The sequence below is a fragment of the Chenopodium album genome, chromosome 25 (assembly GCF_948465745.1).
Source record: "Chenopodium album chromosome 25, dcCheAlbu1.1, whole genome shotgun sequence".
Lineage (NCBI taxonomy): Eukaryota > Viridiplantae > Streptophyta > Magnoliopsida > Caryophyllales > Amaranthaceae > Chenopodium > Chenopodium album.
In genome coordinates, this window is record NC_137858.1 from 28,167,917 (window position 1) to 28,194,524 (window position 26,608).

A 26,608-nucleotide genomic window follows, 5' to 3' on the forward strand; every position below is an offset into this window, starting at 1 on the left:
GTTTACAAATTCCTTAAAAACTTGTTGGCGGCTCCCTACTTTCCTTGTCCCTAATCGTGTCCCTAATCGTTATGTCAATTCCCACTTCCTATAAGTGCCAAGCATATTCACCACATGCTTTACGTAGGCGCACTTCAAACGACGCCTACAGTTAGGTTTAAAGCTTTGATCTTTAATGTTTAATGTTTAAAGCTTTGATCTTTAATGTTTAGTGACATGCTAGGATTTGTTATTAATCTTGTTAGTATCATGCCTAGGATCTTGCTATTATATTTAAGCTTTATTATTAACATGATTATTATTATTATGATTATTATTATTATTATGTTGCTTGATATTATTTATATTGTTGTTATTGCTTGATCACGCCTTTTATGCATGTTTAAAGGGAATTTGTACTTGAAATTACGCTTAATAAGATAATTGATAATTTGGTTTAGGCTAATGTGATTTTAATTCAAGTGATCGCCAATAATAGTTTTATTTGTGCATTAATATTCAACCAACATAGATAAACAGGTTTAGGGTAAATCTAATGTTTGCATGTTAGTCATAAAGCGCACATGAATACGAGTAGAATAAAGTAGAGGCCTATTTTATAGGGCGGGTCCTTTCTTTTGTAGATTGAATTTGTACCCTCGTCCCCGAACCCTATTTGGTTCAAGACCTTATGGAGTTGACGATGTCCTGGATCGTTTAAGGGGTGTAACCTTCAACTCGTGATTGGTTTACAAGTTCCTAAAACTTGTTGGCGACTCTTTTGCTCTAGCTTTCTTCCCTTTGGAACGCCACCATACTTTAATGTATGATCACAGTGGGGTTCAAGCTTGGGGTTATAGTGCTTGAAATATTCCCTACACAACTTAGGGGAGAAAAAACGAATTAGTAAAAGTAGGAAAAATTAATAAATAAATAATAATTATGATCCCTATAATTGTAGTTTGAGAAGTTATATACCAACTTTTGTCTATATATATTATCAATACATTTTCCACATTTATGATTTGATTTGTATTCAGTTATGACTCATGTTGCATAGCGTTGAAGATACATTTTGGTCATATTAATTATGTGTATACATTGAGATAAAATCTTGTCAATTATACTTGAATCACTACACCTGAAGTGTAGGTTGTATGATCAGTTCCAAAATAAAGATATGTCTAATAGATATGATATATGGCAAGATAGTGCAGTTAACACTAATAATGTAATATTATATATAAATACCATTATGTATGAAATACCCTAAAAGTGGTATAGATATCTGAATTATTACAATAGATGGTCTATGATGCATGTAAGAAAGTTATGATGGTACTAATAAGAAAGTATTCAGATATCATAGCAAAATAGCATGTGTACGTTAAAGGAATTTTATGATACTGGTACACAATGGAACTAATGAATAATATGCATATGCATAATAGAGTGGACTAGTGAATAAGGGAGCTGAAATAAATGTCCATTTTGATGTCGATATAATGATAATGATCATAAGTTTATCATGGACTAAAAGTCCAATGAAATATAGATTTTTAAATCCAATCATGCATTATTTAGAGTCGTATGTATGTTCATATATATGTGTGAGTCATAGGTTAATGAATTATTCATTGCATATGTAGGAATTTGTTAGATGCATTACTCATTGTATATCTTGTTCAATATCTTATCGTGATTTCTATATCTCATATTGCATGTAATAGTTTCTACATAATTATTATGGTATGTGTGAATGTTCGTCCAAAATATAATATGGGGTATTTACAACATTAATGTGAACTTTCAAAGAGATATTCATATTTCAGTGGGCTTACAGTTGTGATGAAATTATTGATGACATTGATTTAATATCATGTAAGAAAAGTTTCCGAAGAACTTATATGCGACGTATTTATAGCCCTACAAATTTTATATTATGAATATTGTAATTATTAATAAACTTTTAGTCATGTGACTACATCATTGACATCTCAACCTGAAGATTGAGCATATAAAAGTTAGTGAAAATTACAATTTGTATTTGTAAGAGAACTGTCATGTCAACTATGAAATGTCTAAGGAATATTAATGGAATACTTATGCTTGAGGATGTTTTTTATGTTCCAGAAGAACCACAATCAATGTATAATTACATGTGTTATATTATAATTCATATTAGATTGAAGAACGACATTAGTAATATCAAGTTTTGTCATCAAATTTTTTTAATGAATGTTTGATCAAATAATAATCTTCAATTTCTATTATTCACGACTTTCAGAAGAGGTTGAAATAATGATATTAGAGAAAAACACATGTATGGTGAAATGAAGACACTTCACATGTTCTCATGATGACTTGAAGGTTTGAAGATGCAATTTCAGTTTGGGAGTATCGAATATTAACGAATGATATTTTACTACAAATGAGAAGATATTCAACTATATTGGATTCATTAATGCGGGACTAGAAGATATCAAGTTAGGTCCATTATACTTTTGTAACGTATTAAACTTTATTATTTCCACTTTGTAACTCCCCATGTAACTCCCTTAGTCCTAACTCTTCTTATAATGGTGAAATCTGATTGTCACTAGGAAATTACAATGATCTTGTGTGTGTGTGTGTGTGTATATACATATGTATATATGTATTATATACATATACATATACATACATGTATATGTATATACATATGTATATGTATGTACATATGTATATGTATGTACATATGTATATGTATATATATATACATATATATATGTATATATATATATATGTATATATATACATATGTATACATATGTATGTATATATATACATATGTATACATATGCGTATGTATATACATATGTATACATATGTATACATATGTATATATATATACATATGTATATGTATATATATATACATATGTATATGTATATATATATACATATGTATAATATATATACATATACATATACATATACATATACATATGTATATATATATACATATACAGATACATATACATATACATACATATATACATACATACATATATATATATATATATATATATATATATATATATATATATATATATATACATATATATATATATATAAAATAAAATAAAATAGACAATGAATATTTGCACTACATCTTCATCTTTAATTCTTTATTTTCTTCTATTTAATAGCAGCGCCCACGTAATATTACATATTTACAATGACACCATCCCTAAGATGGATATGAATTAATGTCATTGACTATATATCAGTTGTAAATGCTCAAATTAAAATTAATGTCCCAGAAGGACAACATCGGTTACTAATGAACTTGAAGCGTGGTATTCCAATCCATAACCATTATAAAAATTACTGTAGCTTATGAATAGTACTTTGTGATGCTATTACATATGCGCCCCTGAATTCATTGAATTGCCGATTTTACCCTTTATTGTTTATGTTTCTTTGGTGGCCTGACTTTTGGCAGCTGTCTCAGACTATCTTCTTTCTCTCTCTTAACTCTTAAGTCTTCTTCCTTCTTCTCCTCTCACTATCTTTCTCTCTCCTCTCTCCTCTCTCCTCTCCCCGCTCTCACTCTCTATCTCTCCATTGGATCAGTTTCTGAGGTTCAAAACAAAAAAAATTATGATTTGGTGTTCATCTCTTCGATTAGATTTTTCCTTTTATTTGACTGATTTAATTTTTGATTATTTCTGGTTTTTTCGCAGGATTTTTTGGGAGGTTACACAAATTGCTCCCTTTTTTTATGATCTAGACTTTTGATTTTTTTTTTTTTTTGGTATAGGATTTTAAAATATTTTTGTTTTTTTCTCTTCATGATGCAGGTTCTGGTGTTGGTAATGCGCATGAAAAATTGCTTCCTCAGCTTCAATGATGGAGGAGATAAACTGTAATTGGAAATAAATGGTATGTATTACTCTAAGGAATCTTCTTCAATTTTTGTAGTCTTCTTCTTTCCAACCTTTTTAATCTTTTTCCTACTCATCTTCAATCCTCACAAAAAATCAGGTACCTAATTCTTTTCTATTATTTTCTACTTTGATTTTGTTTAATTTTTAAATTTTGATTGTTGTGTAGTGGTTTTTGTTGATTGTATGACTTTTTTTAAAAAAAAATAAAGTTGTAATCTTGATTGTATAATTTGATTGTTCATCTGTTCACCTGCGTTGTACTTCTTGTTGTTTTTGTAATAAAATTTTTTGATTCTCAGGCTTTGGAATTCTGATTTATGACATATAATCTCCTTATTGTTTCATCAATTGCCAATTGTTATTGTTATAGTCTTATAGAAATATAGAGACTTTTTTGAACCAAGCTTCATATGTTTTAATTCAGTAATCATGGATGTTTGATTCTAGCTCGTAGTTCTTTTAGTTTTGGCTAGTAATTTGGTGTGTGACGGTAGAAGTTTGGCGGTTTCAGATGTTTCAGGTTATCACTTCACTGTATTTGATTTTTTTTTATAGCTCAAATATCATGGTTTACTGTTAAGTTTCGAGTCTATTTGTTCACTGTTGTCGTATAGCTTACGATTTTGCGAATTCTCTGTGATTATGATATACTCCCTCCGTCTCTTTATTAGAGTCCCCTTTTTCTTTATTAGAGTAATAAATGTTAGAAAGGGGACTCTAATAAAGAGACGGAGGGAATAAGTATCTGATTGATCGTAACTACTATTGTTACAATTGTTTTTGGTGCGGCATACCTTAATTGTTTATGAAATCTGTTTCTATATTCTTCTGTTTGTTAACATTAATTCACAGAATCTCTAATAGGAATTGTTAAATTTCGTAGCTTACTTATATGTCTAATGTATTAGTGACTTATGACTATGTCCATGCATATGCTATACAGGCCATATTGATACTGATTTAGTTGTCATATAACCGAGAGCAAATAAATGTTGTTTGCATACTCATACCCAGAATACCAGATAGCATCAAGCCTTCGTGTTCCATATTCACTGTTTTTAGCCTTTATTTTTTTCTTATCCTCCAGTTTCTCTGTTTTTTCTCTAAAATAGGCGGAAGCTGGAAGGAGGAAGACGGATCAAGATTTGGTTGATTCGAGTTTAAGGTAAAAAAACTCAGGTATCATTGGATGTTCGACCTATTTTTTTATTATTTAATTTCTAGAAATTCTGTGCAATATCTGATGTTAGCATATTTGTATGATTAATTTTTGATCTGTTTTGTGATTTGTGTGTTGTTAATATTTTTGGAAATTGATGGAATTTAAATTCAATTGATTGAGAAACAAGAACGGCTGAAGTTCGAAGTTTTTTTTTTGGTGAAATTTAAGTGTTTTAAGTGAATCGGTGAGAGTTTTGAGTTGTTATTTTACACATTGATGAAGTATTTCGTTGTTCAATTTTTATTTATTTACATTAGGGTTTTGAAACAACTACCTTGGGTTACATGACTTACATCACATAGCATATGCACCATAGTTTTTGAAACAATTGCCTTGGGTTACTTTTTCTTAATAAAGCCATCATCCACCTCTTTCTTCATGTGCAGGCTGCACTCAGAGTTGCTTCACAAAAATATGGTGGCAATGCTAGAGATGTTGTGGCACTTAGGATAGAGGTAGAGGTGTCCAATTTTACTTCTCCGGCTACCTATCTTTCAGATGCTAGATTTTCTTTTCATGCTTGTTAATAGATGAAATGACACTTTATTTTGGATAGACGGCTAGGGATGAGGCAATTTCTGCACTTGATCAGCTCCGGGAGTCCGAGTCTAAATTAAGATCCCTTCGGTATACGGTTCATAGATTAATATAATGTTGACGCACGAAGAGATGGTTTGAGCTCTACTCTTCTTTCATTTCTTATTATAATTATTTCCAATTGTATTTACATGGTTCATAACGTTGGACTAGGAAGAGGTGGTTCTTAAGAGGTGTTGGCTTGCTCCATACTGGAGTTTATGTGTACGATATGGTAATTGAATAATTTAGCTAGTTTTGTTTTTGTTTTCTCAAGTATTTGCCATGGTTCATTCAATTACCCAACTACTAAAACAATATAGAATTACTGCATAAAATTCTTATCAAAAGCCAGTAATAGCACCAAAGTTCTCTGAACCACCCCAATTGAAAAGGGACTACCCTTCAAACTTGGAACTCTTAAAATCTTATAGAATAACACTATGAATGTAGAATTTACTCATAATTCAAAGGAACCCCATTAACAGAAAATGACATATAATTCAATAGATAGTGTGGTGGGCCCCACAAAACCACAAATATGAAAGGAAAAATTGATAATTTGAGCAGAAAGAATTGATCATTATTAGAAGAGTAAGACAAAAGAAGGAAATAGATTACCTAAAATTGGGTTGTGGTAATGAAGATGGAGACATGGCTGTAGGATAGCCTGAAAGAGTGATACTTCTCTTCCACTGAAATTGTCAGGTCATTGTGGCTTTTGCAACTTCTATTGTAACGTCATTGCTCGCCCACATGTACCTTCCTTGTTTTTTCAACTGTAGTCTACAAACAATATATATGGCTCTATACATGCATTGATATCTAATTATTGTTTTTACCTATTTTTGTTTTTGTTTTCTTATAATGCAAATAATGAAAGCTGATATATGGCTCTATACATGCATTAAAGCTGATATATGTGTACGAATATTGGTCATCCTTTGCCCCTCTACCTGTCGAGATTGTTATTGCTTCAGGACAGAAAGCAAAGGAAGACAATCCCTCAAGTGCAGAAATAATAGATCATAATTGCTTCTGAGTATTACTGAATTAATTACTTTTGTTCCGTCTCGTATTTTGCAGAATTCCTCGACTCTCACCATTTTACAAATTCGTATGCGTTTCTCTATTTATCAGAGCGGTTTCAGATATAGTTGCACTTATTTTATCATTATATGTATTGATTGATTATTTTTTTTTTTTTTTGGTTTTGTTACTTTTGTGATCATTCCTATAATTTATTGAAGAAATACTTATTTTAGATTGTAGGGGTTGGGAGTTTGCTACTCGTTTTTGGAATTGTGTTGTTTGTGTGAAGTATGAGGAAAGCACCTTGTGTTGTGCAGTCACTTAGTGCATTTTCATCAACAACTTACGGCGTGTTCTTGTTGAGTTTGAAGGCCTATTTGCATTGAAATTTCATCATAATAGGGTTATAGTGTGTTACCTGTTGTTACATATGATGATATTAGTGTTAACAACCTGTATGCAATGAACTGCAGTTGTTATTAGTGTCTAATTTTACTCCATTTGACTTTTGAAATTTGCTTATTTATGCTTTTATTATTGTTTGAATGCAGTAGAAATGATGATCTGATAATCAAAGTGTTATGCAATGAACTGCAGTTGTTTTTATCATCTTCGAATCCTCCACAATTTTTTTGCTTATCAATGGTCATGCATAGAGGAAGATGATGATGCCACTAACGTCACCTGAGGAGCGACAACTTTCGAGGACAATTTTTGGCAGCTACAAAGGTAAAATAAAAGTATGGTCGATTATGCAAAACCACTAGTTCAATCAGACCCTAAACTGGTCATAATATAGACTTATGGAGATCAATGTGGAGCGTCAAAGGTCCCCCAAAACTTAAGCATTTCTTGTGAGGGAGCTGTAAAGGGTAATCTTGCAGTTAAGGAGCGTTTGATGCAGCATCACATTACCAATGAAGCTTCTTGCCAGATTTGTGGCGCACAATGTGAGTCCATTATCCATTCTTTATTTGAATGCAAGGCTGCTACTGAGATTTGGAGTCATAGTGGATTGGAGGACCATCTTGTAGGGGCACCTACGGAGTCTTTCGAAGCTAGATGGCAGTGGTTACATAGCAAAGTAGAAAGGGGTGTCATATTATGCATGACTGCTCTGATGTGGGCATCATGGAGGTGCCGTAATCTGATCATTTTTGAGAACGAGTCTCCTGATGTTGTAATGCTTGCAGCAGGGTATTGTAAACTGGTGCAAGACTATGATGAATATGCAAAAAAGGTTTTTCAACCTGCTGCACATCAGGCGTTGGGCAGCAGCGCTGTTTGGAAGTGCCCACCATCATGTTGAATCAAAGCCAATGTTGATGCTCGTGTAACTGATTCGGGGTTAGCAGGCTTGGGGTAGTTTTCGGAGATGCTACTGGGCGCATTATTCTCACAGCAACAAAAAGAATTGAGGCCTCATCTCCTGAGTGTTGTGAAGCACAAGCTGTAAGATATGCTCTCTGCTTAGCTCTAAGGTTTGGCTACTCTAATCTTTGGGTGGAGTCGGATGCGATTAATGTGATTAATGCAATTTCTTCTCATGACGCTGGTCTTTCTCCTATACACGTGGTCTATGATGATATTGATCTAGATAGAGCGAGCTTTAATGTTTGTTTATTTTCGCATGCTAAGAGGAGTTGTAACACCGTTGCTCACCTTATTGCTAGGGGTGACACGAGTGGGAATTCTGAGTTAGTTCGTTCTAAAAATTTTCCACTAGATGTTGTAACATTGGCCGAGATGGACATTTCCTCTTAATGAATGAAGCTCTATCTTTCTTTCAAAAAAAATTCACTTATTTGTTTTTCCATAGATTTATCCCCATAGAAACTTTATCACTACTCCTAGCTTGTTAATACTTACAAATTTATGTGTATCATTGCTATTAAAAAACTCGAACACAAGCACGAATATCACAATAACCGAAAACAATCACGAATATCACAATAACAGAACCCAACCACGAAGTTCACTTATCTTGCCGTTGGGGGAGCACGCGCATCGCGCGTGCTCCAACGACTAGTATATTTAAAATATAAGAACTTTCGAAAAAGGAAAGGAGCAACAATTGGCAATGACAAATTCGAGGAAGTGATAAATCCCATTAAATTTCTTAGAAAAATCACTTTTAACTATATAAAAGACTCAAGAAGAATTAAGAAATGTCCAACAATATTAACATATTCAAGTTTATAATCAAAACTCCAACAGAGTGAGTAATTATTGGAAAAAAATATTAGTTGATTGTCTTGTCAATTGTATAAGGGTGGTGATATTGCCAAGGCAAAAAAAACCATTTCTAAGGCAAATTATTTACCCGCTGCCCGTAATACTTGAGAATCTAAATATGTCAAACTTATTAATTCAATAATATACTTTGTAACATTTTATTGCCTATAATTTTAGTAGCTAAATATTCCAATTAAAATCTTTCCGACTCCAACTACTAATTATTCTCGTCAAAATCTGCAATTAATTAAATTATTCATCAACATATACTCACTAAATTTAACATTTTATTGGGAGAGACACCATTATCAAAGCTTTACAGGTATTAGCTACCTCTAAACTTGTTTATTGATTAATTTTATTTATTTATCAAGTGCTTAATTAATTTGTAAATGACTATTAGTATAAGTGTTTCACGTCAACAATATACGTATGAATGTTCTACCTTTATTATAAAATTTTCCATTGAAACAAAAAAAAAATAGCATTATGTTTGTATATAAACCTGGGATACTTCATTCTTCAAACTATAATTAAAATCTAATTGTTGGGCATTCGATCTTAAGGATTAGTAGACAAAGATTTTCTAAACAGTGCATCTTAATTATTTATCTATTTCTTTGACAGATTATTGCTAATCATATAATGATGGACGAGGATGTGCACGATGTGTTTAGTACACAATATCAAACTCGTGAAGAACTCCTTGATGTTTTTAGAAGGTTGTATAAGTCAAAGGGATATGCCATCTCAATTAGGGACTCTCGAAAGGATTGTTATGTGACTATTGTTTGTGATAGGGGCGGCATATATCGGGACAGGCGTAATAAAATGATAGATACATCTCAAGATAGGGAAACAAGCACTCGTCTTATAGATTGTCCTTTTCGAATACGAGGTAAGAAACAAAATGATGGATTTTGGTCTCTTCAATTGCAAAATAATTCACATAACCATGAAGCTAATGTTGATATGTCTGGTCATCCTTCTTCTCGTCGTTTTACAAATGAAGAAATTTTAGATATTGATAAAATGTGTATGTCGGATATTCAACCTCGTCAAATTTTGTCTTCTCTTAGACAAAAAAATCCTGGCCTTCAAGCCATAGCTAGAAATGTGTATAATATGAAAGCTAAGATTTGGAAAGATAATTTAGATGGACGTTCAATGTTACAAGCCTTGTTTGATGAACTTGGTCAAGAGGGGTTTACTTACAACTATAAACATGATGATAACGAAAACCTGACACATGTATTTTTTTCTCACCCAAAGTCCATCACTCTGACTAGAGCATTTCCAAATGTGTTTGTTGTGGATTGCACTTATAAGACTAATAGATACAAGATGCACTTGCTTGATATAATTGGTGTATCAAGTTTTAATAAATCTTTTTATTCATGCTTTGCATTTCTAGAGAAAGAGAAGGAAGAAGATTATACCTGGGCTCTACAAATGTTTGCTAACATTAAGGGTATATCATGTGAGCATCTTGTTATTGTCACAGATGGGGAGCTAGCTTTAATGAATGCAATACGTATTGTTTTTCCTAGGGCTACTCATATTTTATGTGTGTGGCATATTCAAAAAAATGTGGTCTCCAAGTGCAAAAGCTACATGAAGATTGGGAAGATTTTATGTTGAATTGGAATACTATTATATATGCCAAGACAAATGAATCATTTGACAATGCTTGGGCTTCATTCAAAGAGTTATACATGGACAAGAAGGATATTGTTGATTACATTGGAAGTACATGGATACCATATAAGGAACGATTTGTGAGTGCTTGGACCAAAAAATATGGTCATTATGGCAACCGTGTTTCTTTAAGAGTAGAAGGTGCACATGCAAAATTGAAAGGTTACCTACAAGTTTCAACCGGAGACTTTCGACAAGTAAGAGACAAAATCATTCTTGCTATTGATGATGAATTTCAAGAGATAAAGACTCTACTTGAAATCGAGAAAATTCGTGTACCTCACAAATATCGCATCCCATTCTTTAAAAATCTTGTTTCTCATGTTTCGACTTTTACAATGAACAAGCTCTATGAGCAATATGAAATGGCTAAATTTGGTAAAGCAAAAGCCATTTGTACAGGCCATTTTCAGTGTACTATGAGACTACCTTGTGCTCATATGATGTATGAATCGAAAGAGAAAGCATTGTCTTTGGAGTCTGTACATACACAATGGAGGATTGACTTAAAGTCACTTGATGCTTATGATACAAATATAAGTGATAGTAGCAATGAAATTGAAGAGCTTACTGACAAGCTACGGGATAAATATCAGCATATGCCTATTTTTCAGAAGGAAGAAATAAGGAACAAGATATCTCTTATGTTGAATACAGTGGAACCTACATTGATGGAACCAAATACCCGGCCTCATAAAGGACGCCCACAGAAGGGTTCTATCAGACGAAAGGAACCTTTAAGTTCAACAAGAAGAGATCCATCACAATTTGAAATAGTAGAAGCATCATTGAAACGTTCTAAGTCTCAAGTGCATATACACGAACACGAGTCATATAATTCTTATCCAACCCATGGTGAAAGTGCACTGAATTTAATTGATCTTAATGCACCTGTTGTTTGGCTAGATTGATTGTTCTTCATTTCCTATCATGTAGGTGGTTTTTATACTCTTTTAGTTATTATTAGTCTTAATGATGTACTAATCTTCTTTAACAATAACATATGACTAACTACTACTTCGTATATCTTTTGGTGGCAGGGGTTATGCATATGAAATTCATACGATGTAGAACTCCTTGGACTGTTGGACATACGCTAAACTTCTCTCCGGATTAGTTATGTTTATCGTCTGCTATTTTTAAACATTTGTAATTTAATATTTGCATTTTTTTTTATCAATGATCCAATGCAATATTTTTTTTTTAATTTAATAAAATTTGGACCATTTTTGTAGCTGTTGGAAGTTTTGGTTTATACCTATTGCAATAATCAATTCGTACTTTTGATTGTTTTGATTCTTCTTGGAGTATTGATTATTAGAATAATATAATGCATGTGTGTGTATATGTAGTGATTTAGTTTATGTGGAGGTGAAGATCATATGCCGATTTGGTATGTGCAAGAAATAAAGTGATTTAATTGTTATTGGCGACAATATAGGCAATACAATATTACAAAGTATATTATTGAATTAATAAGTTTGACATATTTAGATTCTCAAATATTACGGGCAGCGGGTAGATAATTTTACTTGGAAATGGTTTTTTATGCCTTGGCAATATCAGCACCCTTGTATAAAGAAACACATGTTGGTGTTCTAATATCACATCATATTATGGTGTTGCGTTTGATTTAAGGTAATATTTGAATGTTCTTAATTTTAATTTTATTTCTTTAACTTTTCTAGTTTTGATAACGTCAGTTACTTTATTTATTTATGTTGTCCAAATGTATTAGTTTTAAATTAATAGTGTTTGTCAAAAAAATAAATAAATAAATAAATAAAAAATTAACGGTGTAACCAAAGGATTTTTTTTTTACTTTTTATTTGTGAAGGTTGAACTCCTTTGAATCTAATCAAAATCACGAGAATTAAAATAATTATAGTATAAGGAAATTTGGTTTTGCGTAATCGACTAATATATACTTCCTATGTTCTTTTTTTACTTGACCTATTTCTTTTATCACGCTCGCCAATGCAAAACTTTAACGATCAATAACTTAAATTCTCCTTATGTAAAAATTATAAAAGTTATAAATTATGATAGTACTTACTGAGACGAATCCAAAAAGATCATACATATATTTTTCTTACATATTATTCACAAAAGACGGTCAAAGGAGGGGTGGTGAATAGTGTAAAAGTCAAAGCGGGTCAAGTAATAAAATACGGGGGAAGTAATTGACTAATTGTTATACATAAGCAATTTCATTTGTAAGACCATCTCCAATGGTGAAAATCAACTTTGAGTATTGAAATACAAATGAGTTATTTTTGTGAAGTCTAATTTCCCAAAGGTGAGATTTTCTATTTTTAAGGTGTACTAATGTCACTTTCAATTTATAGCCCACCAAATCATATTATAAGTTTTTTTAGAAAAAAAAAATTAAAACTTAAATAAATTACAAAACATATTACTCCGTATAATATTGACAAGGGTTCATACTTTTTAAGTTTTTGTCAAATAAAAATCAAAGTTAAGTATCTAAACATAAAAACTTTCTTTTAGAGTTGCTAATTTTAGATACTAACTTGTAGGTATCCTTTACAAAAAACACCCACTCTCCCCTAAAAAAAACTCAATCAAATCCCACCATTAGAGAAGGTCTACTGTATACGGGAAGTTGTGTATTGCCTAATTTAAAAAAAAAAAAATATTAAGGTCCTATTTTAAATTACAACATGCCCTAAAATCATTGCTACAGCGCTAGCTCAAGTACACTAACTCTCTTTAAGGCCGAATCTGTTCAACTTAATTTCTGTTCAGCTGTGTAAAAGGACTTTTCTAAGAAGAATGGATTTTTCTCTCTCGAAAAACCCTTTGAGCGCGACGAAAAAACCCTCTTCGAGTGAGGAAAGAGACCAACTAGATCGATCAAATAAGAAACCTAAACGCAAAATTAACCATTTGGGATTCAATTCCAATGCTGAAAATGATGAAGAGATGTTCGATGTTGGTATTGAAAACCATACGAACATTGTAGGCTCTTTGGGGGAGAAACACCCCATCGAAGGGCGAAATGGAGGTGCAATTTCATTCAGGGATTTACTAAGGGGTGAGGCTGCTGCTCATAAGAATCAACAGATGGAGATTCTAGACTCTGAAGAAGAAGAGGAAGTGGAATCTGATGATGAAAACATCCCTGAAGAAATCCTAAATGATGAACGATGTCCTGTGATTAAGTTATCGAAGGAGGAAAAAGCAAGGCTTTGACAGCCGTGGAAAACCTCCTTGATAATCAAGATTTTTAGTGGAAAAATTGGATATATGGGACTGATGAGAAGGTTAAAAAAGAAATGGAATATTAGAGGTGAACTAGCTCTGACTGATATTGGCTGCAATTACTACATTGCAAGGTTCACCAATAAGGCTGATTATAACTATGTATTGACTCAAGGTCCTTGGCTTCTCGATGATAATTATCTCACGATTAGGAAGTGGGTTCCAAATTTCATCCCTGATGAGGCCCCAATCAAGGTTTTAACTGCTTGGGTTCGCATCCCTAACATACCAGTTGAATACTTTGATATAGCCTTTCTTAACAAGATTGGTTCGAAGATTGGCAGGGTACTTAGAATTGACAAGACTACTGCTCAAGCTGAACGTGGGCAATTCACTAGAATCAGTGTGGAGATCGATCTTTCTAAACCATTATTGTCCAAATTTTGGCTAAAAGGAAGAGTCTGGAGAGTCCAATATGAGGGTATCCGTATGATTTGCTTTAAGTGTGGTAAGCTTGGACATGCTAAAGACGATTGTCCTATCAATCATGCTGAGAATCAAGTCACTGCCATGACTGTACACAATAATCCTTTGCACAATCACAATCCCAAGCCTGAGGAAACCGAAGCTTTTGGTTCGTGGATGATGGTGAAGAAACCAGGCCGAAGGAAGCAAACAAAGCAGGATAAAAGCCCAATCAATGGTGCCAAACCTAACTCGGGTGCGGCCCAATTTTTGGAAAAAAATCTTGCCAACTCAAGTGGTGCTGGAATTAAGGGGTCGGGCTCAAGATTTGCTATGCTGGACAATCAAGAAGAAGAAAATTTGGAGAATCAAGTGGAGAAAAATAAGGAATCAGAAGATATGATTGAAGATAAAGATGGAAACTTTATTGAAACGGTTGAGCTAGGTGAAAATTCACAAGATAACTTACCTAAGGATGGATTTACTCCTATTTTTCGGGTAAATAATAATATCCCAAGCCAATCTCATTCGAAATCAAAGAAAAAGTCCACCAAAGTATATCAGGAAAAAAATAAAAATCTATCTTCGAAGAATATTTTTGAGCCACTAAAAGAAATTAATGATAATACGAATATTATCATTAACAAAAATAAGTCAACAGCCCACGAAGGAAAGGAAAATTGTGCTAATTCCTTTAATGCCCCTACACCAGCCATCACTGAAGTCCAATCCCAAGCACACTCAAGTTTCCCAAAAGCCATCAAGGAGACCAACCAAGCTATCGAGGTGCTAGCAGAGGACGTTACTCATGTCTCCAACTCTTTCCCCGATCACACTCATAGTCCCTACAGACAAAATTCTTTGTGTAGGACACCCGATGGAGGAGCCTTACATGGTGAGCTTGAACCCCCTGATCCATGTGATGGAAGTGGAGTTCGAATCGATGCTACCCCCAAGCACAACTCCCCTGGAGTTGGTGGCAACTCTGAAAATTCCCAATGAGTTTAAGCGCTTGCTTAGACTCATTAGTGCTGCTTATATGACAACTTTACCTTCTATTCCGGTTTCTATGGAAGATACAATCCCGAATTTAGCTCCGGACTCTCTACCTATTACTTGTATGGTGTGGAACGTACAAGGTGCGGGTAGTCGTAACTTTATTTCTTCTCTAAAGGACTTAGTGAAAATCAATAAACCTAATGTCCTTGCTCTTGTGGAAACGCATATGGGGAAGATCATGCTCTCAAAATTGCCTCAATTCTTGGATATGATGGTCATGTTCGAACGGATGCGGTGGGGTTTAGTGGTGGTATATGGATTTATTGGAGAAAAGACCTGGTTACCATTAGCCCGATTTATAAGCATAATCAATACATAACTATGGAAATCTCGCGTGTGGGAGCAATGCCGTGGTATTTTACGGCAATTTATGCAAGCCCTGATCCTAATAAGAGAGAAGAATTATGGGTTGAACTTGAGAACTTCGCTCACACTCATGATAAACCATGGCTTATGGCTGGAGATTTTAATGACACTCGTTTCCCCTCGGAAAGAAACACTTCTTGCAGTGAAACGGATAGAAGATCGGCTAGATTTAATGATTGGATTGAAGGAATGGATTTATTGGAGGTGGAATTCTCGGGTGCAGCACATACGTGGGCTAGAGGAAAATCCTCTGAAACAAGACAGAGTGGTCATTTGGATAGAGCTCTTTGTAATGATCAGTGGGCATTAAGATTTGAGAAGGCTTCGATGCGCCATCTTGCTGCTGCCTTTTCAGATCACTGCCCCATTTTTATTTCTCCTAATGGCTTTGTTCCGCTTGAATCGATTCATAGGCCATTTTGATTTCAAGCTGCTTGGCTCCAGCATGAAAATTTTTCAGAATTTGTGGAGCAAAATTGGAATAAAAATAACCCCCTAGTCCCAGCACTGTCGAAGCTATCAATGCATTTGCAAAATTGGAATAGAGATGTTTTTTGGAACATTTTTAAACAAAAAAGGACTTTGCTTGCTCGACTTGGTGGAATTCAGAAATCTTTGTCCAAAAGGGTTGATAGAGGGTTGCTCAAATTGGAAGCGAAGCTTCGAAAAGATTTGGAGGAAGTTCTTGATCGGGAAGAGACACTTTGGTATCAAAAATCTCGCATCACTTGGCTTCAAGATGGGGATAGAAATACCACCTTTTTCCATTTAAGTACGATTGTACGAAGATGGAAGAATAAAGTTACTGCTTTGAAGAATGATGAGGGAGTGTGGACTCAAGACAAGATTGAAATCCAAAATTTGATTGTGGATTTTTATTCGAAGCTTTTTACTGAGGAGGGTGACCAGGGATCGTGGGATATTCCCCAAGACATATTCCCAGAGTTATCGAATGATGATTGGGGTATGCTTACAAAGTATTACTCTAAACTGGAGATAGATGAGGTTATTAAAGACATGGGAGCCCTTAAAGCGCCAGGACCCGATGGTTTCCAGGTGCTTTTCTACCAGAAAAATTGGGAGTTGGTGTCATAAAATGTTTATGAAACAATTCTTCCAATTCTTGAGGGTAAAAGTTCTTTGGAGTGCTTGAACAACACGTGTATTGCATTGACTCCGAAGGTTGAAAAACAAGAGATTGCGTCTCAATTTAGGCCGATTGGCCTTTGTAATGTGGCCTACAAGATCATTACAAAGGTAATCATTAACCAAATCAAACCGGTGCTTCCCCATCTTATATCCAATACTCAATCTAGTTTCGTTCCTGGGCGCCAAATTACAGAAAACATTGTTATTATGCAAGAGGTGCTCCATACCATGAAGAAGAAACAAGGTGTAGTTGGATATATGGCTATCAAGATTGACTTTGAGAAAGCCTACGATAGGCTTAGATGGACATTCATTCGAGACACTCTCGTTCAGATGAATTTGACAATTACTATGGTAGAATTGATTATGGATTGCATCTCTACGGCCTCACTCCAAGTGCTATGGAATGGTGAGCCCTCAAAGAGCTTTAAACCGAGTAGGGGTATCCGTCAAGGCGATCCCTTCTCCTTACTTATTTGTGATGTGCATGGAGAGGTTTTACCAAGTGATTGAAGAGGCTATTATTCAAGGGAAATGGAAGCCTATTCGTGCAAGTAGAGATGGGCCATTGCTCTCAAACCTTTTCTTCGTAGATGATATAGTACTTTTTGCTGAAGCCAGTGTCGAACAAGCTAACCTAATCAGATCTTGCCTCGGTAGATTCTGTCATGCTTTGGGTGAGAAGGTTAGTCTACCAAAGTCGAGGGTATTTTCCTCAAAAAAATTTCATCATGAGAAGCAACTGGAGATTGGGGCTGAATTAGGCATGGAAATTACTGATGACTTGGGGATGTACCTAGGTATGCCCACGCTATCTAGTAGGGTGACAAAAGACACTTTTAGTCACTTGTGCGAAAAAATCGATCGTCGGCTAGCTGGTTGGAAATCGAAATACCTCTCACTAGCAGGGAGAATTACTTTGGCTAAATCCACTTTAGCAACGATGTCCTACTACTCAATGCAAACCACTAAAATCCCGAAGACAATTTGTGATAATATTGATAAAAGGACCAGGCGCTTTGTGTGGGGTGGGAATGAAGACAAAAGGAAAATTCATTTACTGTCGTGGGAGTGTTTGCAAAGGCCCAAAGAATTTGGTGGTCTTGGAATCTATTCGGCTAAACACGCTAATTCGGCTTTTCTCACAAAGCTTGGCTGGTGTATGCTCTCGGAACACAATTCATTGTGGGCTAGAGTCTTGCGTGCAAAGTATTGTAAAGGTAGATGTGATCTTGACATGTTCGAACCCAAGGCTGGGATGTCGAACGTTTGGAGCGAAATTACAGAGAATGCAAGGGTGCTTGGTGAAGGTACAAAGGTTGCAATTGGCAATGGTAATCGCACTCTCTTCTGGGATCATAAATGGGCGACTGACAAGCCCTTGAGTGACTTAGTGTCGCAGCCACTGCCCATGGAGTTGGCTGGAGCCACTGTCGAGGAAATGTGGGAAGAGGGGCAAGGCTAGAGGTGGAATATTTTTGCACCTTTCCTACCTCAAGAAGTGCTTAAATGCATACAAAATCATGAAGTTAGAGCTGATCCGTCATTGGGAGATTTGGTTTATTGGAATGGCAACTCTCAAGGGAAATTCACGATAAAGTCTGTGATGAGCATAATGCGACATGAAACTGAGGTGCTACATGATAAAATCCGGGATATGATATGGAAGGCTCCAGTCCAGCAGCGCGTGAGAGCCTTTCTATGGCTAGTCTGTCATGACAGACTACTTGGGAACCTGAATTTGTACAAACGCAAGCTTACAGATTCTCCTATATGTCATATTTGTGGAAATGGTGATGAGAATGCGCTGCACATTTTGAGAGACTGCCCCAATGCTAGAATTGTGTGGAACAAAATATTACATCCCAGATTTCATGAGCAATTTTTCAGGTTACCTCTTAGAGACTGGCTAACTTATAATTTGGATGGTAAAAGCTCAATCAATGTTGTTAGCTGGGATACAATGTTCTGTATTGCGACTTGGTGGGTTTGGAGGTGGAGAAACTGCCGAATTTTTAATAGAAGAGATGAGATCCCTATGGATGTTGGTGCGTTTCTTCGAGTCCGCTTCAAGGAAATGAAAGTTAGCCTGGATAAAGTTCATGGTGATGCAGCCTCAACAAGCAAACAGAAGATTGAGATTAATGTCCCCTGGCATTCCCCTGCTCCTGGCTGGTTTGTTCTCAACTGTGATAGGGCAGCTAAAGGTTGCCCAGGTCCTGCTGGTGGGGGGGCGATCATTAGAGACCATGAAGGTCAGTTCATCACTGCTTTCTCGGCGGCTTTTGGCTACTGCTCAGCTTTCAGAGCTGAGGTAATGGCGCTGGTAAGAGGGCTAGAATTAGCTCAGAATTTGCAAATTTCAAAGCTTAAAGTGCATCTTGATAACCAAGCATGTGCCAGATTAATGCAAAAACAAAGAGAGGGACGAGGAGAGAATGTTCATGACATCAATTATTGTCTATAGCTGCTTCGAGATGATAGATGGGAAGTCAAGGTTATTCATATCTATAGGGAAGGAAATCGAGCGGCGGATTGGTTGGTCAACCGCGGCGTCTCTCAAGACTCTCAATTAGAAATCATCAATGTGGTACCGGAAGAGCTTGGGAGGATCTTACAGGAGGATGCTAGAGGAGTTGCTTTGCCTCGTTTAGTCCCTTCTTAGAGATCGAGTAGTTGTAGTTTGTTGTTTGCTTTTGTTTTCTTTTTTTTTTCTGTTTTTTATTTTTCCTTTGGAAGTCTTTCTTCTTCATTTGAATCAAAAAAAAAAAAATTTCTGTTCAGCTCAGCTCTAATCAATTCAATTCAAATTCTATTAGTTCATTTAATTTTCATTCACTGATAAACATTTCATTTTAGCCCCATTCAATCCTAATTATATCAGTTCAGCCCCAATCATCAGAACAAACCTTTAGTCCTTACACCTAGGTGGCATATCTTAGAGTTGAATGAGATATAGTATCATAAGGTTTTAAGGGTTGGTAAGAGGAAGAAGTATAACAACATATAGATTAGATCGACCACGTCATTTCTATCACATGTTGGTATCAGTTTAGATCGGCCAAAACTGGTTCATTCTCTTTGATGAACATTGAACATAATATCTACCGCCCGTGTAAGACCGAATTGACATAATATAAAGCAAACTATCAAGCTCCAAATTCAACCAATTAACTAATTATACCTTAGTAGAAATATAGAGGTGTGCGTAACCCCAATACCATACATTCAATGCACAGGAAAATCAGGGCTTTAAAACACCACTTTTAATCAATTTTAGGAGTGCCAATTTCATGTAACATCCAATCGATTCAGACGCAACATAACAAATTTAGCTATCTCCTTTAACAAAAATACAATTTATACGAATTTAAAAAAAAACAGAATTTTTTTTTTAAAAAAAATTCAATAAAAATAAAAATTCAATAAAAATAAATTATTAAACAGAAAAAATGGAGGTGCTCATATACTATCCAGCTATTGAGGAGTCTTCCATGCCAAAATTGGCATTCAGAGATATAGATTATAAATTTAATCACAGCATCCAAACCCATCTACAATCAACTTATATAAATTTTGCCAATTGAATAAAATTGATAAAAGAATAATAAAAAAAAAAATAAAATAAAAAAAAACACATTAATTTTAAAAATTAGCTTCAACAGAAAATAAAAATGGGGTAAATCGCTCATATTCTATGGGTGTATAGATGAGTCTATCATGCCATTGTTATAGCAATTCAGAACGAGGAATTTTTATAATCATCGCTATTTACCCAAGATTAAAGGATGAAAAAATAAAAATAAATAAATAGAGATAAGAGGATAAAATCAAAAACTTTAACAAAAGAGGAGTTGGAGTATGAAGCAGCGGCGAAGGGGATTATTATAGAAGAAGGAATGAAATTGAAGGCGATAAATTTAAAACCCTAATCCTATGGGCCGACAAGCGGTGACCAAGACCCAAAAGTCAGTACCCAGGACAAAATCGTCAAGTTGTGTGCATCGCATGATTCGTATTGTATGTTCCGGTTTAATTTACACTAGGTTAAAACCCCGTACAATGCATAGTTGTTCAATATTTTGACAAAAATATTTCAAAGAAAAAATTCACATGAATAATCCAAAGTATGAGAGGTCTTCTCATATTAATCCCAATTACTTCCTCCGTTTTCTTTTACTTGCAACACTTCCCTAAAAAGGAAATGTCACAATATTTGCAACACACTATAAAAAGAAAGTTATTTTAGGGAAAAAACTATACAATTTCCCTTATTTAAAGCACATGACCCACTAAATTACCCTCCTAACAACCACTCATCCCATTTAAAAGTGTATTATATCATGTGAACCCCACATTTCTTAAATACCGTGAAAAAGTGTGTGTTGCATCTAAAAGAAAACGGAGGAAGTATAAGTTATTATTGTATAATCTAAACTTTAGTGTAGGTCTTCTTTTATTGTAGCATCCTTGGCTATCTCAATTGATGACTTAATGATGAAAGTATTTGAGTAACCTAGGCATAGAGGCAAAGTACTTCATACTTTCGGATGCGATGATGATTATGATAATGAATGATTCTAAGATGACAAGGCATGCTTCAAAGTTGTATCAAGATTTCATGACAAATAAAGGATTATTTGACTATGTATTTGTGCAGTGTGTGAAAGTGACACTAAAGTTAGACCGCAAAGGCTAAGGGTGTGAAAAAATATTTTTGCGAAGAGTCAAATTATGGTGACTCTTAGGCTGGGTAGGCTAATAAAGTATGGAGCAATCACCTAAGTTTAGTTCTAAATGGATAAGGATGAGCATTGGAGATCCACCCCTTGATATGATCATGTATGAATGTAAATATGAATGCATTTTTATTATGGGCGCACCCCAATATGAGGTTGCTTACGTATCCGTTAGGAATCAAGCCGAACGTAGCTCCAGCCAAACTTCGCACAAGTGTGTGTATACCTCAAAGAGGTCTTTTAAGGGTTGTAACAGGGTTAGGCTAAAGGTTGAAAAACAATGGATAAAAGACTCAATTCCTAAAGTAAGCCCCCAAGGTGTGCAACCTTGCATTTGAATCTTGGTATTTGTATACTTTAGGTTTTTCACTTTTGAGCTCATTTTTTGTTTATTTTCTCCCTCTCTCTCTCTCTCTCTTTATTTTTTATTTTTTATTTTTTATTTTTATTTATGCTTTTGCATTTTTTATATATTAGAATCTTTTTTGATAGGTGTGGGCAATCACGATCATGCGGTCTATCACTCACTTGGCATTCATGGACGCAATCTGAGACGTGTTCATATCAAAGACATGTTCATGTCAAAGACATTGGAACACTTGCCCTTTTCTTACTTTTATTGCTATTCAAACTTGTGAAATCTTAGTAAAATCACTCAAGCTTTTGTATTTGGAAATGGCATAAGTTGCACATCATCCCATCCCAAGGTTAAGTAGAAGTAGGTTGAAAAAAGAAAGGTTTATCGTTAGTTGAGGCTCAAAGTGGTTTATCAAGAAAGGATTATATAATGAATGAAAAGTGTAAAGGTGATATGATGTGGAAAATCATTGGTATACCTTATGCTTAGTCCGACAATTTTTTTTATTTTTTTAATTTTTTTTAATGCAATGCAATGATCATATGCAACGAAAGAAATCTTCATTTTATTAAAATGGATAACGTAAAGAAAAAACCTATGAAATAAATCTAAGGAAGACAAAGGGTGCCTATGCTAGACTTGTTGGGGAAGGGAAAAAATGCGAAAAGCATCATGAAGTCTTGTCGTTGAAGCTCACCTCGTGTCTTGTGCTTATCATCACTTGGTCTTCTTGCCAGTTGGAGGGAATGGAAGCTTTTTTGCATCGATGAGATTTTGAATGAGGTTTTAAACTTGTGACATTTATTTGTAGTATGACCGTTTTCTCAATGGTACTTACAATAGGAGTCGGTGTTCCATTCGGTTGTTCTCCTTTTAGGACGAGGATCTTGCGTAGGACCAATTGGTGTGATGAGTCCCTTGGCATGGAGTCGATCAAAGGCGATAATGTAGCTCATCCCAATTGGGGTACACTTTCTTTCTGGTTCCTTGGTCTTTAAAACATCTATAATACCCCTAATATTTTAGTACTCTATCTATATATTTTATACAGAAAATTTTGATTTAATTTTTACTTTCTTTCAAATTTACAAGTAAGTTATTTTTCTACTTTAAGTTTCATATTCCTTAACTTGTTTTAAGGAGGGTAGATTGTAATACCCTAAATTTTTATACTCAAAACATGTTCGATAACCATTATCCGACTTGCTAATTCTTCTACCACATTCAAGAGCATGGCAATGACATCTTGTAGTTTTTGAACGTCTTCTTTTAGACTTGACAAATTTTCCTCGATATTATCTAAGAAAGCCCCTTCATCTTCCTCGATCATGGCCACTTCATTAATAGAAGTTATATAAGCTATATCGATCATGGGCTCACCTACAGGTGTGATAAGGAGTGAAGGATTGAAGGATGTTTGATCTTCTGTGATGGCTAGAATCTCGGAAGTTTTATTGTTATCAATCAGGTCCTGAATAGCTTCTTTGAGTTTCCAACACTCCTCAATGTCGTGACCCTTTCCTTGATGATATTTGCAGTGTTTACTAGGATCCCACTTAGGTGGCCTGGCTTCGGGAACTGGGTCTTTGATAGGTCCTATGGGCATGACCAGTCCTTTGTGGTGTATCTTTTCGAAAGCTGTTTCATAACTCATACCAAGTGGAGTGAACACTCTTTTTGACCTTTAGATTCGCTGGTTAGAGGTGTTCGTAGCATGTACTTCGTTAATGGGAGAGGAAGAAGAAGGATGGTCGTTCTTCTTTCCTCTAGCACTATTATCTTTCAGGATGTCATCTTTAATGTCAATACCTATATTATACACAGCCTGGAAAGTATTCAAGTTGTGTTGGTAATTTAAGTGCTTTGCATATTTTTCTTGAAGGTTCTTGATGAACATCCTTACAGACTCTTTTTCAGTAGGGACCTTAACCATATTAGCTGAAGTTTCCCTCCATTTGTTGAAGAAAGAAGTGAACCCTTCATTTTCTTTTTGTTTTAACATCTCAAGTTGTCTGTGGTCTGTTTCATCTTGAATGTTGCACTTATATCTATCTATGAAAGCGTTTGTTATTGAATCCCAAGAAGAGATTTTCTCTTTTCCAAGAGAAAAGAACCATTGTTGACAAACGGTTTCTAAAGACAGTGAGAACAAAGAATGAAAACTCTTCCTATCAATCCTCTTAATGTTCATTATAGTTTCAAAGGCCCTTAAGTGGAAGTAAGGATTGTCATTTGGTTTAAACTTAGGGATGTCATTGGCATTGAACTTATGCGGAAGAAGTTCCTTATCCACCGAGACCCCTTGTGAAATAATGCCCTGGAACCTATAATCATTAGATAGTTTGCTTAAACTTTCCTGGATGAGGTCCATTTGTTGTTATTCTGTAGGGTCGTTAACTTGAAGAGTTAGACCCTTCAATATCTCAGTCAGGTTTGCTACCTCTCCCCTAACTTCATTGAGTTCTTCTTGACTTGCCATTATCTTCTTAGCTTTCCTTTTTCTACCAATTGGCTTGTCAAAAAGTAAGACTTGAACGAAAGTGTTATCCTTGACTACACGCCCTTCTCTCCTTGATCAAGTACTATAGAAAGGGAAATTAGGGATAAGTTTTATACTAATTATTTTGACTCAATCTTTATTCAACATGCAATAGATGGGGAAAGATCATGGAAAAATGAGAAGAATGATATGCATGGGGAAGATGATGTGAGTGGGAAGATGATGGAGATGGAGAAATATGGAAGAATTAGGAATAGAAATATAGAATGGACCCTAACTTAAATGACGGAAAAATCGACTTATGCATGAACCTAAGACATGGTTATGGTGACATATACAAAGTGTGTGCTAAGACTAGTGAGTGTAGGTGACATGATAAGACTTGTGTCATGACCATGTGGCTAGACTATGTGACTAGACTCAAGCAAAGACTAAGTTAAGACTTCACGTATGTGCACTAAACTGGACAGGCTGTGGTATTTTAGTCATAACTTTTGATCTGTGACTCTGATTGGGATGAAACCAACTCCAAATTAAAGATAAAACTCGGGGCTACAGATCCATAGTTTGTACGACTCGTAGTTCTTTCTAGAACTCCGGCTATGACCAAAACAAGTTGACGCTTCTGTAGTATACGGGAATAAAAATCCGGGTTGACTTAATGGAACTATGACTCGACTTAAGGCAATTTTATTAGTTGAAATTAATTAATTAATTAATTAAACAAAGTCCTTTAGTCATTGGTTACTTTATTAAAACTTATTTACAAACACAAGTCAAACCAAACGGTTAGTTTAGTCACATATAAGCTATGCACAAGTAAGAGATGCACAAGTAGTTCATATAGTCACAATATGATGCAATGAGTTTGCAACCTAACCATGGCTCTAGTTCTCTAAAGTTCAAGGATATGGGTTAAGTCAAAGAGGGTCCATGGTTATGAGTCCGAATGCATCGCGCAGAAGCCTAACCTTGAAGGGTTGGCGCGTATGGATGGGACCCCGCAAGTTAAAAACTTGCTTCCACGGTTTGGTGGATTCACAAACTTGCATGTACCCGTCGTTTCCAGGAGCGTTCGTTTGGGTAGATGAAGCGTGAACCCCCAAAAAGTTATGTCCATATGTAGAACACATATGGGTTTCAGAAAAGTGAGAAAAGCTCAATCAGGAAGTAGAATCGAGCCAATAGTACTAGAAATGTTCAAAACAAGAAGGCAGAGTTCTGGCTCGGTATTGGAAGAACTTGGCGCCAGACTACAGGGACTGTCGCTGCAAAAGAACCCTTGTCGCCAAGCGACAGAATTCTCGCCAGGCGACAGAAGCTCTTTACAGGCGACAAGCCCTGTTTTCTAGACGCTAGTTCCTACATGCCTCAGTATGTATCTGTGTTCTTAGAATTTTCCAGATTTCGCAGCATTATTTCGATTCTAGTTGTGAAAGAAATTTCTCAAATTTCCTACATGTAAAATCCTATGTTTTATGACTCATTGGTCTATCCAATGAGGACCTTTTTATGCATATGACAATAATAATGTTAATCAAAATTACGCACATGAAATACTTAGAATTTTTTGAGTCTCATCCGCTCATTCTAAATCATTGCCAAAATAAATTTTAGGAATTAAAATAGAAATCCTCCCCAGTGGAGTCGCCAAAAAACTGTAGGGAATATTTCAAGCACTATAACCCCAAGCTTGAACCCCACTATGATCATACACTTAAGTATGGTGACGTTCCAAAGGGAAAGAAAAGAGAGCAAAAGAGTCGCCAACAAGTTTTAGGAACTTGTAAACCCAAAAATGATCCAAGGGATCGTCAACTCCATAAGGTCTTGAACCAAATAGGGTTTGGGGATGAGGGTACGAATCCAATCTACAAAAGAAAGGACCCGCCCTATAAAATAGGCCTCTACTTTGTTCTGCTCGTATTCATGAGCGCTTTTTGACTAACATGCAAACATTATATTAATCCTAAACCTGTTTATCTATGTTGGTTGAATATTAATGCACAAATAAAACTATTATTGGCGATCACTTGAATTAAAATCATATTAGCCTAAACTAAATTATTAATTA

General features: G+C 35.1%; 2 protein-coding genes, 1 long non-coding RNA gene and 2 other non-coding genes across 16 annotated transcripts; 3 read left to right on the plus strand and 2 right to left on the minus strand.

The window, feature by feature from the left end:
- Positions 1 to 3,479: 3,479 nt before the first annotated feature.
- On the plus strand, positions 3,480 to 8,536 carry LOC145613342 (uncharacterized). Of its 12 annotated transcripts, XR_014106916.1 has the most exons (5): positions 3,480 to 3,604; positions 3,707 to 3,719; positions 3,824 to 3,905; positions 5,023 to 5,075; positions 5,519 to 8,536. It is a non-coding gene; the product is annotated as an uncharacterized LOC145613342 (long non-coding RNA). The 12 variants fall into 12 exon arrangements; XR_014106919.1 differs by having other exon boundaries at positions 3,481 to 3,905; positions 5,023 to 5,089; positions 5,519 to 5,587; positions 5,689 to 8,536; XR_014106922.1 differs by having other exon boundaries at positions 3,481 to 3,905; positions 5,519 to 7,690; positions 7,775 to 8,536.
- Positions 8,537 to 9,623: 1,087 nt separating this feature from the next.
- LOC145613920 (protein FAR1-RELATED SEQUENCE 5-like) lies at positions 9,624 to 10,616 on the plus strand. The gene has a single exon (XM_081668954.1). The coding sequence runs from the start codon at positions 9,624 to 9,626 to the stop codon at positions 10,614 to 10,616; it is 993 nt and encodes a 330-aa protein (XP_081525080.1).
- Positions 10,617 to 15,743: 5,127 nt separating this feature from the next.
- Positions 15,744 to 16,211, plus strand: LOC145613921 (uncharacterized). Its single transcript, XM_081668956.1, has one exon. It carries the CDS (start codon positions 15,744 to 15,746, stop codon positions 16,209 to 16,211), a length of 468 nt encoding a protein of 155 aa, XP_081525082.1.
- Positions 16,212 to 20,394: 4,183 nt separating this feature from the next.
- On the minus strand, positions 20,395 to 20,485 carry LOC145615884 (small nucleolar RNA snoR8a). The gene has a single exon (XR_014107459.1). It is a non-coding gene; the product is annotated as a small nucleolar RNA snoR8a (small nucleolar RNA).
- Positions 20,486 to 20,619: 134 nt separating this feature from the next.
- On the minus strand, positions 20,620 to 20,711 carry LOC145615883 (small nucleolar RNA snoR8a). The gene has a single exon (XR_014107458.1). It is a non-coding gene; the product is annotated as a small nucleolar RNA snoR8a (small nucleolar RNA).
- Positions 20,712 to 26,608: the final 5,897 nt, after the last annotated feature.